This window comes from Mytilus californianus, unplaced genomic scaffold, assembly GCF_021869535.1.
Source record: "Mytilus californianus isolate M0D057914Y unplaced genomic scaffold, xbMytCali1.0.p SCAF_6, whole genome shotgun sequence".
Lineage (NCBI taxonomy): Eukaryota > Metazoa > Mollusca > Bivalvia > Mytilida > Mytilidae > Mytilus > Mytilus californianus.
In genome coordinates, this window is record NW_026262712.1 from 30,973,390 (window position 1) to 30,989,912 (window position 16,523).

Consider the following 16,523-nt stretch of genomic DNA (forward strand, 5'->3'; position numbering starts at 1 on the left):
GTTTTCTTGCATTTATTTTTGTTTTGTCTGGAAATTCTATAATTTGATACATGTTCTAATTTATTCAGAATCCATTCAGTTGGCGTGCATTTACTTTTACTATTCAATTATAGGTGTTTAACTCAGAAATAGTAAATTAAATAGGCACTTTATATTATAGTCTTGTTTTGAAATCTTATGGCAAAGTGGTACTTAAACTGTCATACAGAACTAATAGTATGACGAATGGACAGAAAAGCTATATATTTACCATTTTTTCTTTAAATGACCTGTACCAAGTCAGGTGTATGGCAATGGTTATCAAATATATAGTCCATTTCTATGTATGTTGGCGTTTGTTTTTGTTGCAGTTCAGTATTTCTGTTTCCTCTTATAGTTGATGTGTTTCCCTAAGTTTTAATTTGTAACCTTGATTTGTTTTTGCTTAATCGATTTATGACTATTGAACAGTGATACTCTACACTACTATTGCCTTTATTTAGACAGAAACATACAAATTGGTGAAATTTTCTGTTATTTTAAGAACATGACCGAGATGTAAAAACTGTGTATTTTGAGTGAAGAATTTACACTTGTTTGTCAATACAAGGTCAATGTATCTAAAATAAGATATTGAAACGAAAATAGCAAATTGATTTAAATAATAAGAGATAAAAATAATCAATGACACTAAAACAAGATTCACAGCTTATACCAATTATTTTTCATCATCTAAAATAAATCAATAAAACATGATATAAAATTAGAAACTAAAAATGGACATTATGTAAAATATGAATACAAAAAATCTATCTCTAATTGATCATGTTGATAAGTTTTCACCAATTACATAATGAACCATTTTTGTTTTGGGTTTGTAATGAAGTTTCATAACTATCGTTTAAATGATTATTATGTGATGTAAGGTACATCACACTAGAAAAACATAGTTTGGATAAACAATGCTTAAATATCTATGCAGATATTCATGCAGTCCGCTTTATATGTAATTCTTTTCACAAGTATCAAAGCAGTTTATAGACTTGAGAATTGTCTTTAGTTGCGTCAAATGTTGACAAATCAATTTTGACTCATTTTAACTTTACTGTAAATTCCGAAATTATTGCGATGTTTTTATTATTGCGAAAAATGTGACAGGGTTATAATCGCAATAATTTAAACTCTCATTTTGAAATATTTTATATGAATTAAACAGGATTTTTCTCAATATCGCAAAAATTAAAATCGCATTTTAGTCTAAAATTACGAAATTGCAATAACAAATGCACGCAATAATTTCTGAATTTACAGTAGATAGTTTTTACTGAAATAAAATTGAGTTGTTTACAAAAGAAATGATTCTGGCTAAAATGGTTCAAATAAAACTGATATGCTGTATTACAAAAAAAAAAATTTGTAAGGGTTCAGCAGAACCCAGTGTCTCGCCTACTTTTGCTGTTAGTCACAGGCTCAACAAAAATGGGGAAAAAATTATTAAAAATTTTCCTCTAGATACTATCTTTTGATTGTAGAAGTTCTGTTCAAGTTTGGTAAAAATCCAAGAAGGTTTATGAATCTAATAAATGTTTTAAAAACTTTAACTGCAGACTGTACGTAATATTAACCGGAACAAGAGTGCACACTCGGAAATGTCTTGCCTTCTTTATTAATCATTGATATTATGTTGATATGGACTTGACCACCAAAACTTAACCTTGCCCACTGATCCATGAAATGAGGTCGAGGTCAAGTGAAAACTGTCTGACGGGCATGAGGACCTTGTAAGGTATGCACATAGCAAATATAGTTATCCTATTACTTATAATAAGAGAGAATTTAACTTTACAAAAAATCTGAAATTTTTTTTCAAGTAGTCGCTGAACCATGAAAATGAGGTCAAGGACATTGGACATGTGACTGACGGAAACTTCGTAACATGAGGCATCTATATACAAAGTATGAAGCATCCAGGTCTTCCACCTTCTAAAATATAAAACTTTTAAAAAGTTAGCTAACGCCACCGCCGGATCACTATCCCTATGTCGAGCTTTCTGCAACAAAAGTCGCAGGCTTGACAATAAAACTAAGTCCATTTAAAAGTAATATACAGAAAAACAGGAAATACATTTTTACAAAATTTCCTTCTAGATACTAGCTTTTGATCATAAACAAGCTTCTGTCCAAGTGTGGTACAAATCCAGGATAGTTTAAGAAAGTTATTAAAATTTGAAAAACTTTAACCACAGAGTGAATGTTATGTTAACTGGCAGAAAAACTAAGTCCATACATGAGTAAAATACAGATAAACAGGATTTTTTTTTTTACAAAATTTTCTTCTGGATACTATCTTATGATCATGATGATCATAAACAAGCTTCTGTCCAAGTTTGGTTGAAATGCAGGATAGTTTAAGAAAGTTATTAAAATTTCAAAAACTTTAACCACAGAGTGAATATTTGTGGACACCGCCGAAGACAACGCCGACGGAATGTAGGATCGCTATGTCTCGCCGTTGCAACAAAAGTCGCAGGCTCGACAAAAATGATTAATATATGCATTGTTGTTGATGTATTGTGTACAAATATTTTCATTCAAGGTGTTCAGTCAACCTAATGTACATATTAAGACCTATTGTGAGTATGTATTTCTAAACCTAGCCTAGACCTTTTCAAAATGATATGCAGTTGAGGGCTTGGTAAATTTAGCTATTACCCAGATCTCACTGGCCAGTACAATCAAATGAAAAGTAATATTAAGAAGCTTGTCCCTACTTTTAAAATTAATCCTTCATTATGTTTGTGTCAGAGCTATCAGACAAAACTTACTATACATGTGATGGACATTTGAGAATTTGGGGTTCTTTTTTAGCTTAGATCCTGCTTTTAGATGGGAGACAATCCATATTAAATCTTGTTTGAACGTGCTGTACATAAGAAAATTATGAGTAAAGTTTAAAGTAAGGATGTCTCTAATGTATGGAAATAAAAATCTGTACATAATTCAAATCTTTACGTCGTTAAAAGGCACAGTTGTCTTTGTCTCATTTAATATCTAATTATGAGTTTATTTTCAACATTGCTCAAAACAAAAATTCTTTTCTGTTTCTTGTAAATCATAAGCAGAAATGCTGAGTATTCAAACAAATGACAATTTGATTTTCATTTAAAAAAAATAACATTGTGTGCCATGTGGTTTAACAGAACAGTATTTATACATTTGTTCTCAGTATATAAAGTGTTAATACTGCACACATGTGCTTTGCCTTAAAGAGTATATTAAATTGTAAGGTTCATAGGAATTTTCCCATAATCTTAATGTTCACTAGCACTGGATAAACTTCTACTTGATATATATATATATATAGCTTCACTTGTATTGTCAATGTCATTTTTTCTTCCATTCTGGTTTTTTACCATCACATTATCTATATCTACTGGATGGTAAGTCTGTTGCTCAGGCGAAATGGGGTTCTGATCTTCTACCCCTTCTTCTTCATAGCATACCTCTTGATGCTCTTGTTGGATGGTAATATTCCTCCTTTGCAGACAGATGCAAAAGCAGAAAATGGTAAAAGCAACCCTGACAAGTAGTCCACCAATGCAATCTAACTGCTGGATATTTGCCAGTAAATGTTCAATGAATGACAGGATTGTTTTCTGAAACCAAACAGTGAGATGGGAAAATTATTCAAATGCATCATTTTTTTTTTCTTTTCTAATCCCATTAATTTTGTTGAATGTTTTACATCTTACAAAAGATAAGCTACAATTTACTTTACCTCGTAATGATAAAATATTACATGCTGTGAATACAGAAAGTATAATCACTGCTTAGCAATCTTCTGAACAGCCCATGTCAATTGCTTGCTAAAATATTGTAAATTCAGAAATTATTGTAAGGGTTTAAAGGGAATAATGCAACTTGTTGTGTTTCACAATAATATAAAAAAAACTCAGTTTCTGATAACTGATTCAAATATTTGTATGCAGATTTTCCAGAATTTCAAAAATTAATCTTGCATTTTTGTCCCTTTCCCAAAAACATATTATGAATGCACAAACTTATTTCTGAATTAACAGTATTGTCATAGTTGTGACATTGTTGAATCTGTTTGATGATTTCGTCAAATAACATTTTCCAAATACATTACCAAATTTATTGCTGCATAAAGCATTCCATAACATCACTAGTAAATGAATTTTAGTCTTAAACATTCATTTTGATCTAAACATCATATGCATTGTCTGAAAAATTAACCATTGGTCATGTTCAGTATTTCAGTACATTTTCATAAATCCAGTGCAAAAAATTCAGTATTTTTCTGATAAATTGCTTGCAGTCAATTCAATACTCAAGTCATCACACTTCAGAATTTAAGGGAGAAGTGACTTCTTCCTGGCAGCTTAAATTGAAGGATCTAATTAATGCTTTATATGAATTAAATGTTGTAGCATCTACATCATCTTGTTATTTTTAGGAGTCTTTAATTTGCTTGACAATTGTTAACATGACATACCTTGTGTTCTGAATGAATGAATTGAAAAACAATACATTGATCAAATTTTGCTGCATCTCAAAGCCTTTTTCAAACCAAGCCAAAATTGAGCTAAATGAAATAACTCAAGCAAAAACATAGGACCCCCACCTTCCCTAAAAAATAAATAAAAATGATTTGGAGAAGAAAATAAGAACAAAGAGAAGTAACTCCAATTGTTCAATAAAACTAGTATCTCATTTCCTGCGTCTTCTGGAAATTTTTATTTAGAGTTAAGTACTGCATTTAAATATTAATTTTAATTGGTCATGTTGTCATGATCCAAACAAAAAGAATTCCTAAGTCCAGGGTTTGACACTAACTAAATGTATGTACTAGCCTGCAGGGCTAGTGAAATTATTATTCTACTAGTCCTCTTCCCAATTCACTAGTCCTCCAAGTGCCGAAGGCACAGGCACGACCCTATCTAGGAGGGTCTGGGGGCATGCCCCCCCAGAAAATTTTGATACAAATGAAGCTAAATCCTGTGTTCTGGAGCATTTCAAGAGGGTTTTGAACATGTTTTGTTTCATGAAATTTCACTGGTTTGCTAATAAAAAATACCCCAAAAAAAAAATATTTTCATATTTTAATCATCTATATCAAGAATGTTTTCAACTTATTTTGAAGACCCCTTTAGATCATGACTTCATCATCATCCTCATTTTATTTATCATTATTACTAGTGTCTTTAATGAAGATGGATAAGTAAGGGATTTAAAATTACACCCACAAAAGAGGAAAGGTTTGCCCTTGATGTTTTTTTGTCATAATTCTTCATGGAGTCCTTCTTTTCCCTTGTTGTTTGTTAGTTTTTTTTTTTTTGCAGGACAATATTTTATTCCTAAAATCTGCATATTTTTACCAGAGACCAAGGATTTGTATAGTATACAAATCCTTGCAGAGACCTTTAATTTTGTATATAGGACAATAATTCAGTGATATTGTTTGCCTCAAATTACATTCGAAATACAGCTTTTCCCCCTAGAGGAAATTCCCAATTACTAAAAAAAAATGGCTTAAAATTCCTCCCAATAAGTTGTACATTTTTGCCAAACAGTGATGGTATCGGTAGTAATATATGTAAATTTCGTATTCATGTTATTATTTTGATATTATGAAAGCACTTTTGAGATCCAGGTTTCTGATAAGAATCATCACGGCGTTTGTAACACACGTGGTTTTCAATGTATTAAGTACCATCATTGTGTTCGTTTCTTTCCCCTCCCCAAAAAGTACCTTTCATGTTAAAAAATGTCTGACAGCAATCACAATATTCGTGAATAAACTGTACAATAAAGACTGCTAAGGTCAGGAAAAAATCTGGGATTTGTAGACAATTAAAATTTTGTGAAATTTCAAGTTTTAAACAAAATTTTGACTAGCCCGTCAAACTACTGTGATGAAAACTTTACTAGTCCTCCCTAATTTGTACTAGCCTCGGGCTAGCGGACTAGCGTTAGTGTCGAACCCTGCCTAAGTCTATTAATTTTATGTCTATAGATCTATAAGTAACCATATTAAATGTTAACCAGGAAGTCTCCATATGTTTAAATTATTTAAAATTAGACACTTATTAATCTCTTCAACAAAAGATTGAAAGCATAAATTATATTTAAGTTGTTACTGTAGTCGCATTTCTGTGTTTTTGTCTGATTTGGTGAATCTATAGTTGTCTTCCTGTTTTTATTATCAATGTTTCTTTTGATGAGTAAATGTGATATAAAGCTGTGTTGTTGTCAGACCTGATTTGATGAAAACAAATAGCTGTCTTTCTTTCTTTTTTAATACAAAGAGCATTTTACAACTAAATGTGGACTAAAGCAATTAATTCAATTATTTTACCTAGAAATATTCTAGTAATTTGCCCATGTCTAAGAATGTTTGTACCAACTGTCTTCTGTCTTCTTTTCTAAGAAGATTATATTCTTTGCTGTATGTCATTACTGCTCCTTTGTTCTGCAAATTTCCATTACATAAATTTGTATAATATCCATCCTCTGGTTTAAAAGATGTCAGCATCACCTGAAAAGAGAATATTATTTTCTTATCCGAACAGAACAACAAATAAACAAACTGTCCATACCAAAACACAATTTCAACTAAACAAGTTTAAAGTTCGCTCTCCAAACCTCATATTTTTCATACCCCTGCATAATGAAGTGGATGTATAGAGTAAACAAGATGTCCATCCATCCAACTGTTAATCAGTCCAGCAATTTCTCCTAAACCAGTGATAAGATTTCAACAAAACTTTCATGTTATCTTTATTACAAATTGTTTGGGCTAATATTACATTGGTATATGTGCATCTCCAATCCACATCCTCCAAAACTAGTAAAAGAGGGACGAAAGATACCAGAGGGAAGAAAGATACCAGGGGACGGTCAAACTCATAGATCGAAAAACAATCTGACAACACCATGGCCAAAAATAAAAAGACAAACAGACAAACAACAGTACAGATGACACAACATAGAAAACCAAAGACTAAGCAACACGAACCCCACCAAAAACTGGGGGTGATCTCAGGTGCTCCAGAAGGGTAAGAAGATCCTGTTTATGTTATTACAAATCCAGTAAATAGTCTAATTCGGTAGGTCACATTCGTGAAAAGGGAAGGGTAATGTAGTAACGACATAAGGAACATATCCAATATCATCTGTGAATCGGTTATTCCATAACGATCAACCAACTCGTGATGGCGTCCGTAAAATTTACGAAGGGATGATTTCAACTTCACCAATGGAGTAGTAAATGGATTTGATTATAACTTTCACAGAATCTTCATGACGTAATGCCACTGTGCAGCTCTTACTTTACTTTTTTTCAGAATTATTTCTTGGGTTTCAAAAAAAGGAGTGGGAATAATTTGGGATCATTTAGTACAAATTAAATGTAGTATGGGAGTTCAGGTATACATTGTATATTCAAGTTTTTCTACTGATTTTGATCTTTAACCTCAAAAATAAATATACTTCTCCCCCTTTCCTTTATCTCAAACTATATAAGTTTCATCCTAATCAATCAAGACAAAACTTTCTGTTTCATAATGGAGATGTCTCTATTTGTCGTGGGAAAAAAAATATGAGATGCGCATTGGTATTATGTTATGAAGATTTCCTGAAATTTGTTGAAATTAATTTTTTGGTTTAAGAGCACAGATAAATTATAGTGTGAACAATGCAGAGGACAATGCATGACTGTAAGGATCCCTTTGTGTCAACTCTGCTATGCAGGTGAAACAAAAACACAAGACAAAAGATATTTATGCCTGTATATATGTGACAACTATGTCATGTAGTCCACAAAGATTTATTTTCAAAACATTGCTTTGGTTGCTTTAGTTTTGTGAACTTCTATGAATGTTTTACATAGTAAACATGGTAAATAATATTTCAAAAACTTTATCTGTCAACTTTTGAAGTATTGATGATAATAATACAGCTACACCGCAGAAATGTGGCAGAATCTAAGATCTCAATATCTCCCCTTTGCAATTTCATCACATAATTATAATGCCTGCACGTAAAGCCTAATAGCTATATATAGATATATTAAGGTAGTTCAGGGGTACCGTAAATTGGGAAATTTTGGCGTCAGGATATTTTGGCAGTTTTCACTCAAAAGGCATGTGTTTTATTTTGGCGTGTGTAATTTTGGTGCTTCGTCCAATTGATGTGTTTAATTTTGGAACAAATAGAAGTGTGTGAGCTCATTCATATTTGCCCTTATTTACCCGTTTACATTTATTGACAAATCATCAATGACCTACACAAACTAGAAACACAACAAAGTTAACTAAATGAAGGAATCGGATACAAATGCAATTGCAAATATTTCCGTATCGTGGGGTTGAAAGCTAAAAGAAAGTGACTTTAAATAGATTATTTTTTACAAAAATCATATGAAATAAATTTTAATCATTATCTCAATTGCAGTACATGTTAATGATTGACGATCAAGGATTTAAATTTTAATCTTTATGCCTCTGGCAGTACACATTAATTAATAGAAGATAAAATAATACAAGGAGTTTTGATATTCTAATTGCCAATAACGGCGTCTAATCAGCAACAGCCTGGCATATTTATGACATGTGTGAATACAAATTCATATTGTGTTTTCTTAACAATTTCAGAAAATTGACAATTAAGTAAAAACCATATAGTGTTGTAGTCAAATTATGCCCGGTATTTATTTGCAGATTTGGCTATTTATAGAATTATAGGAAATCTACGGAAGTTAAATAGCATAAGATATTTTCCCCAATAATTAACATTTTATCGGTCTCAATTTTTAGTGTGTTTAATTTTGGCACTTTATTTGATGTAACCAATTAAACCAAAATAAAACTACAACCAAAATAACCCTTTATACGGTATATCGCCATCTTGAATTGTACAATCACAGTAAATAATCGGTCTAGTTCTTTGCCCTAATCTGCAAATTTGGAGACAGATTTGCAATTTATTGGTTACACTGCTTATTTATATAAAGAAAACTTAGTTTTTCATTGCATTATCGAAAATGTTTTAACAAATACCAAATATTTGTGCTTTTAGAATTAATTTTTCAAATACGCCATTTAAGGGGAGATAACTCTTTTAGTACAAAATTTATACTGGACATATAGGGAAATTTTCTTTTTTTACTTATAGCAAGAAAACAAGTGCAGTGACACCATTTTTCTTTTTATTTTCTTAAAATATATTATAAAACCTATCTTCACATACTTTATTTCAAAATTTTGTCTCATAGATTTCTTTTTATGCACAAAAATGTGTTTTTCATGAACAATCTAAGCAAATTTTGGCAATTTTGAACGACTCGTACCTTGAAAAATAGCGTGGTGACCCATACTTTTTATCATTTTTTTGAAAAAAGCATAGTAAAATCTTCATTTAGGCAAAGTATAAGAAAATTCTGTCATTTTTTTTCTATACCCCTGAACTACCTTAAGAAGATGTAGTATGAGTGCCAATGGGACAACTCTTAAAAAGTATCCATCCAAGTCACAATATGTTAAAGTAAACCATTATAGGTCAAAGTATGGTCTTCAACAAGGAGCCTTGGCTCACAACGAACCGCAAGCTATAAAGGACTTCAAAAATGACTAGTGTAAAACCATTCAAACGAAAACCAGCGGTCTAATCTATATAAAAAAAAAACAAGAAAAGAGAAACACTTATGAAACACATCAGCAAACACCAACCAGTCCTTTATTATAGTGCATAAAAAATTATCTAACATAAAAGTATAAGTTCTAAACTTTGGATTATAATCATCTTTGCACTTCAAATTCAGACTCAGTGGGGTGAACATTTTCATCATACATTGTACATGCCATGATCTGGCTATAGCTATAGGGACATTCAAATTTTTCAATGCTGTGCATTGTAGTGATAATTGCATTCACCTTGATTGGGTACCATCACACTTCAATATTATCTTTTTAAAGATTTCTATGACTTACATTTGTTCCTTGTACTAGGAATCCATACATTCCATGATTTCCAAAGACTGAGAATGGTAAAGTACATAGGAATTGTCCACCAAGTTGGCCTTTCAGGGAAGATCCAATGTGTTGGGCATAACATGCATTATTTGTACTTCTCAAATCACTGACATAATCATTGCCTTCATCTTCTCTGTACCCCTTCACCTGTGAATGGAAAAATAGATTAAATCCAACTGAAAGGGAAATTAAAGTGGTAGGAAAGTTCAGATGTAAAATAGGATTTATGATAAATACATGTACAAGAATTTTGTTTATATTCAAAATATCAACATTATGCTACAATTTGAGAAATGATTTTTCATTTCATATAAATATTGACTGTTAAACAAAATATTTTTTCTATTCTTTGATCTGTCAAATTGCGTGTTTGGTCCATCAAATACTGTGAGTGTGTGCAACAAAATACACAGAAAACGGTTAATTATTTTTTCACAATGTCTGAAATTGAGCTTACACTGGTTTTCTGAGACAGCTTACCTTATCTTAAGAGACTATTCTCCAGTCTGTGTACATGGTTTATGAAGACACTTATTAACATGAAAAATGCCATTTTGATTTCCTGCATTGTTTAATATACACAACTGACATTGCACTTTCAATTGTGATGTCAATCCCCGCCACATTATGTATGTATGTGCCTGTCCCAAGTCAGGAGCCTGTAATTCAGTGGTTGTCACTTGTTGCTGGGTTACATATTTGTTATTCATTCATTTTTGTGTACATTAATTAGGCTGTTAGTTTTCTTGTTTGAATTGTTTTACATTTGTCATTTCAGGGCTATAAAAGCTGACTACAGTGTATGTGATATGGGCTTTTCTCATTGTTGAAGGCCGTAAGGTGACCAATAGTTATTAATTTCTGTCTCATTTGGTCTCTTGTGAAAAGTTGTCTCATTGGTAATCATACCACATCTTCTTTTTTATATGTCCATTTAATGTATATAATATGTACAACAAAATGTATCAGTAATTTCTGCAGCAACATGAAAAATATAATAAAATTACAAGCTTATTTTTACCTTAATGACAGCACATATCTTATCCTCATTAACATCTGTAGGATGGCATATCAATCCATTTGGTAAGGCAACAATATCTCTGTCGTTTATGTGTGATGTGTATTTTTCAACATTGGAACCACTCCTACAAGAAATAATAGAATCAACAAGATGATATAGCTAAGAGATAACTCATTGACTGATTCCCACGTCACCTTTTTTCTCTAAACATGCTGATGTTCAGTAGTTGTCGTTTGTTGATGTGGTTCATAAGTGTTTTTCGGTTCTCGTTTTTTATTTTGATTAGACCGTTGGTTTTCCCGTTTGAATGGTTTTACACAAGTCATTTTTGGGACCCTTTATAGCTTTCTGTTCTGTGTGACCCAGAATTCCCTTTGTGATATGGAACCTTGTGGTACAATATGTCAGAGAGATCCATACACTAACACACAAGTTATGCCTGGAAGTTACAAAAATGATATTTTTGGCCCCTAATTCCTTAACTGTTGGTAACATAACCCCCAAAATCAATCCCAACCTTCCTTTTGTGGTATTGAACCTTATGGTAAAATTTCATAGAGATTCATTCACTTAAACTAAAGTTAGAGTGCGAAAACCAATGTGTCTTTGGACGACGACGATGTCATACCAATATACGAATAAAAAAAAATACACATATATATATCCATGTTATACTGTAAATAGATATAGGAAGATGTGGTATGAGTGCCAATGAGAAAACTCTCCATCCAAGTTACAATTTATAAAAGTAAACCATTATAGGTCAAGGTACGGCCTTCAACACGGAGCACTGGCTCACACTGAACAGCAAGCTATAAAGGGCCACAAAAATTACTAGTGTAAAACCATTCAAACGGGAAAACCAACAGTCTAATCTATATAAAAACGAGAAACACGTATGAACTACATAAACAGAAGACAACTACTGTACATCAGATTCCTATCTTAGGACAGGTGCAAACATTTGCAGCGGGATTATACATGTTATACTGTAAAGTCTGTTTACTATGTTACTGAATAATATGTTACTGTTTTAAATACTCAAACTTTCAAAAATATTTTTCTGAATCTGTTTGTTGAAACTGAATGAAAATACTACAGGTAATATGATTAATCTAAGTCAATACTTACAAAATATTTAAGCCAAATATTCTTGCAAATGAAACAAATAATTCTTGATACATTCCTTCAGATATTTCTCTTAAATCATTTCCTCTTCGTCTTCTAAGCATATAGATAAGCTGCCTTTTAAACATGTTAAGGTGCCTAGATAAATCTCTACAAATTCTACAATAAAAAACGAAAAAAATAAATAATAAGTTAGATTGATACAGGCATGTTGTTGTTTATTTTACGTTTTGGTCGGGTTGTTGTCTCTTTGACACATTCCCCATTTCCATTCCCTATTTTATGTATAGAATACATATCCCCCACCCGAGAAATAACGTAGGACTACATGCAGATATGAAATCTAATAAATCAGTTGTTTAACAGATAAGTTCTTTCTTACCGGGATTTAGCCAGGATTTTGAGATCATTTATCAGGTGTATAGTCACTTTTGCATATCACATGTACGGTACCATGCATTAATTATATATCATTATATGTTTTTAAGATGTATAAATATATATATCAAAATAATTATATTTTCATGAATAAAATTTTGTGAATTTTGTGGTTAGATGGTGAATTGTTAAATGTAAATAATTACATCTACAAAAAAAATTCTACATATATATATACATGTACAAAAAATGTATACAATGTACATGTATATTAATGACAACTATTAATAAGTACACAATGTATTTACAAAGCTAATTTCGTTGGTATTATTTTTTCAAATAAATGTGGATAGTGTCCACATGTGGACACAGATGATGCCCCCGCTTACATATCATATAGTTATAAAGGGACATAACTGAAGAACGGTAAAAGTGACGCTACCCAAATTTGAACTTGATCTGAGTTTTGTGGTAATAAGCATTGTGTGTAAGTCTCATAACATTTGGTAGACAATGGTAGAGGCTAACTTAAGTAGAGAACAGAAACTAAAATTCTGCAATTTTTCTATGTGTAAACATGGTAAACACGCATAACTCTAGAACGGTTGTGTATAAGTTTTATAACATTTGGTTGAGACAAACAAGTTAGAGAACGGAAACGAAAAATTCAGCAATTTTTGTGTTTATAAAGGGACATAACTCAAGAATGGTAAAAGTGTCGCCACCAAATTTCGTACTTAATCTGTATTATGTAGTAGTAAGCATTGTGTATAAGTTTCATAACATTTGGTTGAGGCAAACTAAAGTTAGAAAACGGAAACAAAAAATTTGTACTTGATCTTAGTTTTGTGGTAATGAATATTGAGTATAGGTTTCATAATGTTTGGTTGGGGCAAACTTAAGTAACAGAATGGAAACTAAAAATTTTGCAATCTTCCAATTTATAAAGGGGCATAACTCAATAATGGTTAAAGTGACACTACCCAAATTAAACTTGATCTGTGTCTTATCAGTGGAAGTCAAAATTAGAAATTGCATTGTATAAAGCATTGATTGTAGTTGATATTTAGCATGTTTAGAAGAAAATAAAAATTTTGCAATTTTTCCATTTATAAAGGGGCATAACTCTAGAACTGTGAAAGTGATGCCACCAAAAATTCAAACTTGATCTGTGTTTTGTGGTAATAAGCATTGTGTATAAGTTTCATAACATTTGGTTGAGGCAAACTTAAGTTAGAGAACAGACACTAAAAATTTTGCAATTTTTCCATTTATAAAGGGGCATTACTCTAGATTGGTTATAGCAACGCCACCAAAATTCAAATTTGACCTGTGTTTTGTGGTAATAAGCATTGTGTATAAGTTTCATAACATTTGGTTGAGGCAAACTCAAGTTAGAGAACGGAAACCAATTTTTGGACGTATGTACAGAGGGACAAGGGTAAAACTTAATGCCCCCACCGCTACGGCGGGGGCATAAAAATATTTTTTTTGGAGCTTGAAAATCATGATTGTTGTTTCTGTTCTTAACATTCAAATGTTATTCAATTTCTAATTCATGTTATTAGGCTTTGGGCATACCTCATGAAGATAAATCCAGAAAAGTGTTTCAGGTACATAAAATTATTTAATATGTTACTGTTATTTAGATTTTTTGTTATACATTGTAATTTCAAAAAAGGTATTTGTGAATTGAATGCTTCTTTTTGTAAATTCATTGGGGTGTAAAAGCGTTGACCGAAGTACATTTTGTATGAAGCGTGGAAGAGCTTCATTCTAAAAATGTGCGCACGGTCAACGCTTTTACAACCCTTTGAAATAACAAAAAGAAGCATTCAATACTTATAATTACATTTTTTAGCTAGGATTATGAAAACACGATTTCTTTCAAGTTTTTCTTTAATTTACCTGTGCACTTTATTGTGGGACCTTGTGTCATCATCACATGATCATGAATGTTACATTTCATTGTGTAATGAATGTCAATTTCAGAAGGACGCGAGATTACTGTTAGCCAATCAAACTAACGTATCATAATGAAACATACATATTATCATGATTATCTTTCATTTTATTTTTGAATTTTAACACTAACCATGCTGACCATGCTAACCATGATTTTACAATTTTAACACACAAAACCTTTAACTTTTTAAATAGGGTGTGAACGTGAAAGAGAGCGAACTGGAAAGGGAGCCACCATGTTGTGCGTTTACTTTTCTACATTGGCTAGAGGTATAGGGGGAGGGTTAAGATCTCATAAACATGTTTAACCCCGCCGCATTTTTGCGCCTGTCCCAAGTCAGGAGCCTCTAGCCTTTGTCAGTCTTGTATTATTTTTAATTTTAGTTTCTTGTGTACAATTTGGAGTTTAGTATGGCGTTCATTATCACTGAACTAGTATATATATTTGTTTAGGGGCCAGCTGAAGGACGCCTCCGGGTGCGGGAATTTCTCGCTGCATTGAAGACCTGTTGGTGACCTTCTGCTGTTGTCTGTTCTATGGTCGGGTTGTTGTCTCTTTGACACATTCCCCATTTCCATTCTCAATTTTATGCAATGTTATTATAAACATGTATACATAATATACATTAGGCAGTGCTCCAGATTGAAATTTAAAGGGGCAGGGTGCCAGTGGAGGGTTTTGCTTAAACAGCTTCAATGTCAATGAATGCCATAGTGTCACCTTTCTTTTACAAGTTGTTACAAGTCTTAGATGTACATGTATGAACTTGGCCTTTGATCATCATGACAATATTCATTTTTCATTTCGTCAATATAATTCTCAAAACACTAAACATGCTAAAAGAAAACTGTTTCTGTTTTCCAACATGTAACTTGATTTTAAAACAATAAAATCATATTATCATGATTATCTTTCATTTTATTTTTGAATTTTAACACTAACCATGCTGACCATGCTAACCATGATTTTACAATTTTAACACACAAAACCTTTAACTTTTAAATAGGGTGTGAACGTGAAAGAGAGCGAACTGGAAAGGGAGCCACCATGATTTATGGCGAACAAACCCTGATTCTGGGGAGCACTACATGTAGCTAAGATTACGGACGAAATGACAGAAACCCAGCTGCATATATTTCTAAATCCCAGACAAATATAAAAGTTGGCATAGGGTCTTATAATACCTTTCACGAGCATTGCGTTGTTTAGTACTAGTAATTCTTTCAACAAAATTATCAATCCATAAATCTGTTTCAATCTGCTTGAGGTCATGGAGGTCTTCATCAGTAACTTCATCAATGTGATGACAGTCGATATTAAATACATCATGTACTGCATATTTGTAACAATCACATTTTTGTTCGTCTTCTTCACTGCGTGATCCAAAATTGCTTACAACGTTTGCACATTTATTTTTATTGTTTATGAAATATAAATAGCCATTTGTGAATACTTCGTATGCACCCATCAGTTCATTCGATGGTACGGATATGTCCGTTTCGATATGAAAGTTTGATAGACATTGTAGTGTCCATTCAGAAGTATTTTTGCTTATGCTACATTGGTGACATTCTGTGGAAATGCCATCAGAATTATCACTGTCCGTCCTGTTGCCTCTACGCTTTTTGATATTTTCAGTTCTGTTGTCGGAGGGGGTGTCAGTTTCTGAGCCACCGTGACTTCTCTTAGTGTGAAGATCAATTTGCTTAGAGGAAGTGTCAGGGCTGCATTTAGTTGAAACACACGACTTGGTTGGAACAGATGCCATGTTATTGTTTTTCTTTGACCGGAAGCAAGACAACTCACCCCCATTACCAAATCGCCCCAGAAAAAGTCGCCCCATTTTCTACAACCTCGCCAAACTTTCCTTCCTTTTTGTAAATACCTTCTTGGAAACAAGAATACCTAATCAAATATACGTGGAAGATTTTACTAGTTAGACTTTTGGCTGAAAATAAAGAGGGGTTCATTGATTCATCATTATTTATTGTTGAAAACT

At 32.2% G+C, this 16,523-nt stretch overlaps 1 protein-coding gene across 1 annotated transcript; it reads right to left on the minus strand.

Annotated features, from left to right (window-relative positions):
* Positions 1–624: 624 nt before the first annotated feature.
* Positions 625–16,313, minus strand: LOC127704671 (uncharacterized). The gene is made up of 6 exons (XM_052208809.1): positions 15,709–16,313; positions 12,184–12,339; positions 11,053–11,176; positions 9,990–10,178; positions 6,359–6,538; positions 625–3,635 (listed from the first exon to the last, which is right to left on the minus strand). Exons 1-5 carry the CDS (start codon positions 16,290–16,292, stop codon positions 6,359–6,361), a joined length of 1,233 nt encoding a protein of 410 aa, XP_052064769.1. The 5' UTR covers positions 16,293–16,313; the 3' UTR covers positions 625–3,635.
* Positions 16,314–16,523: the final 210 nt, after the last annotated feature.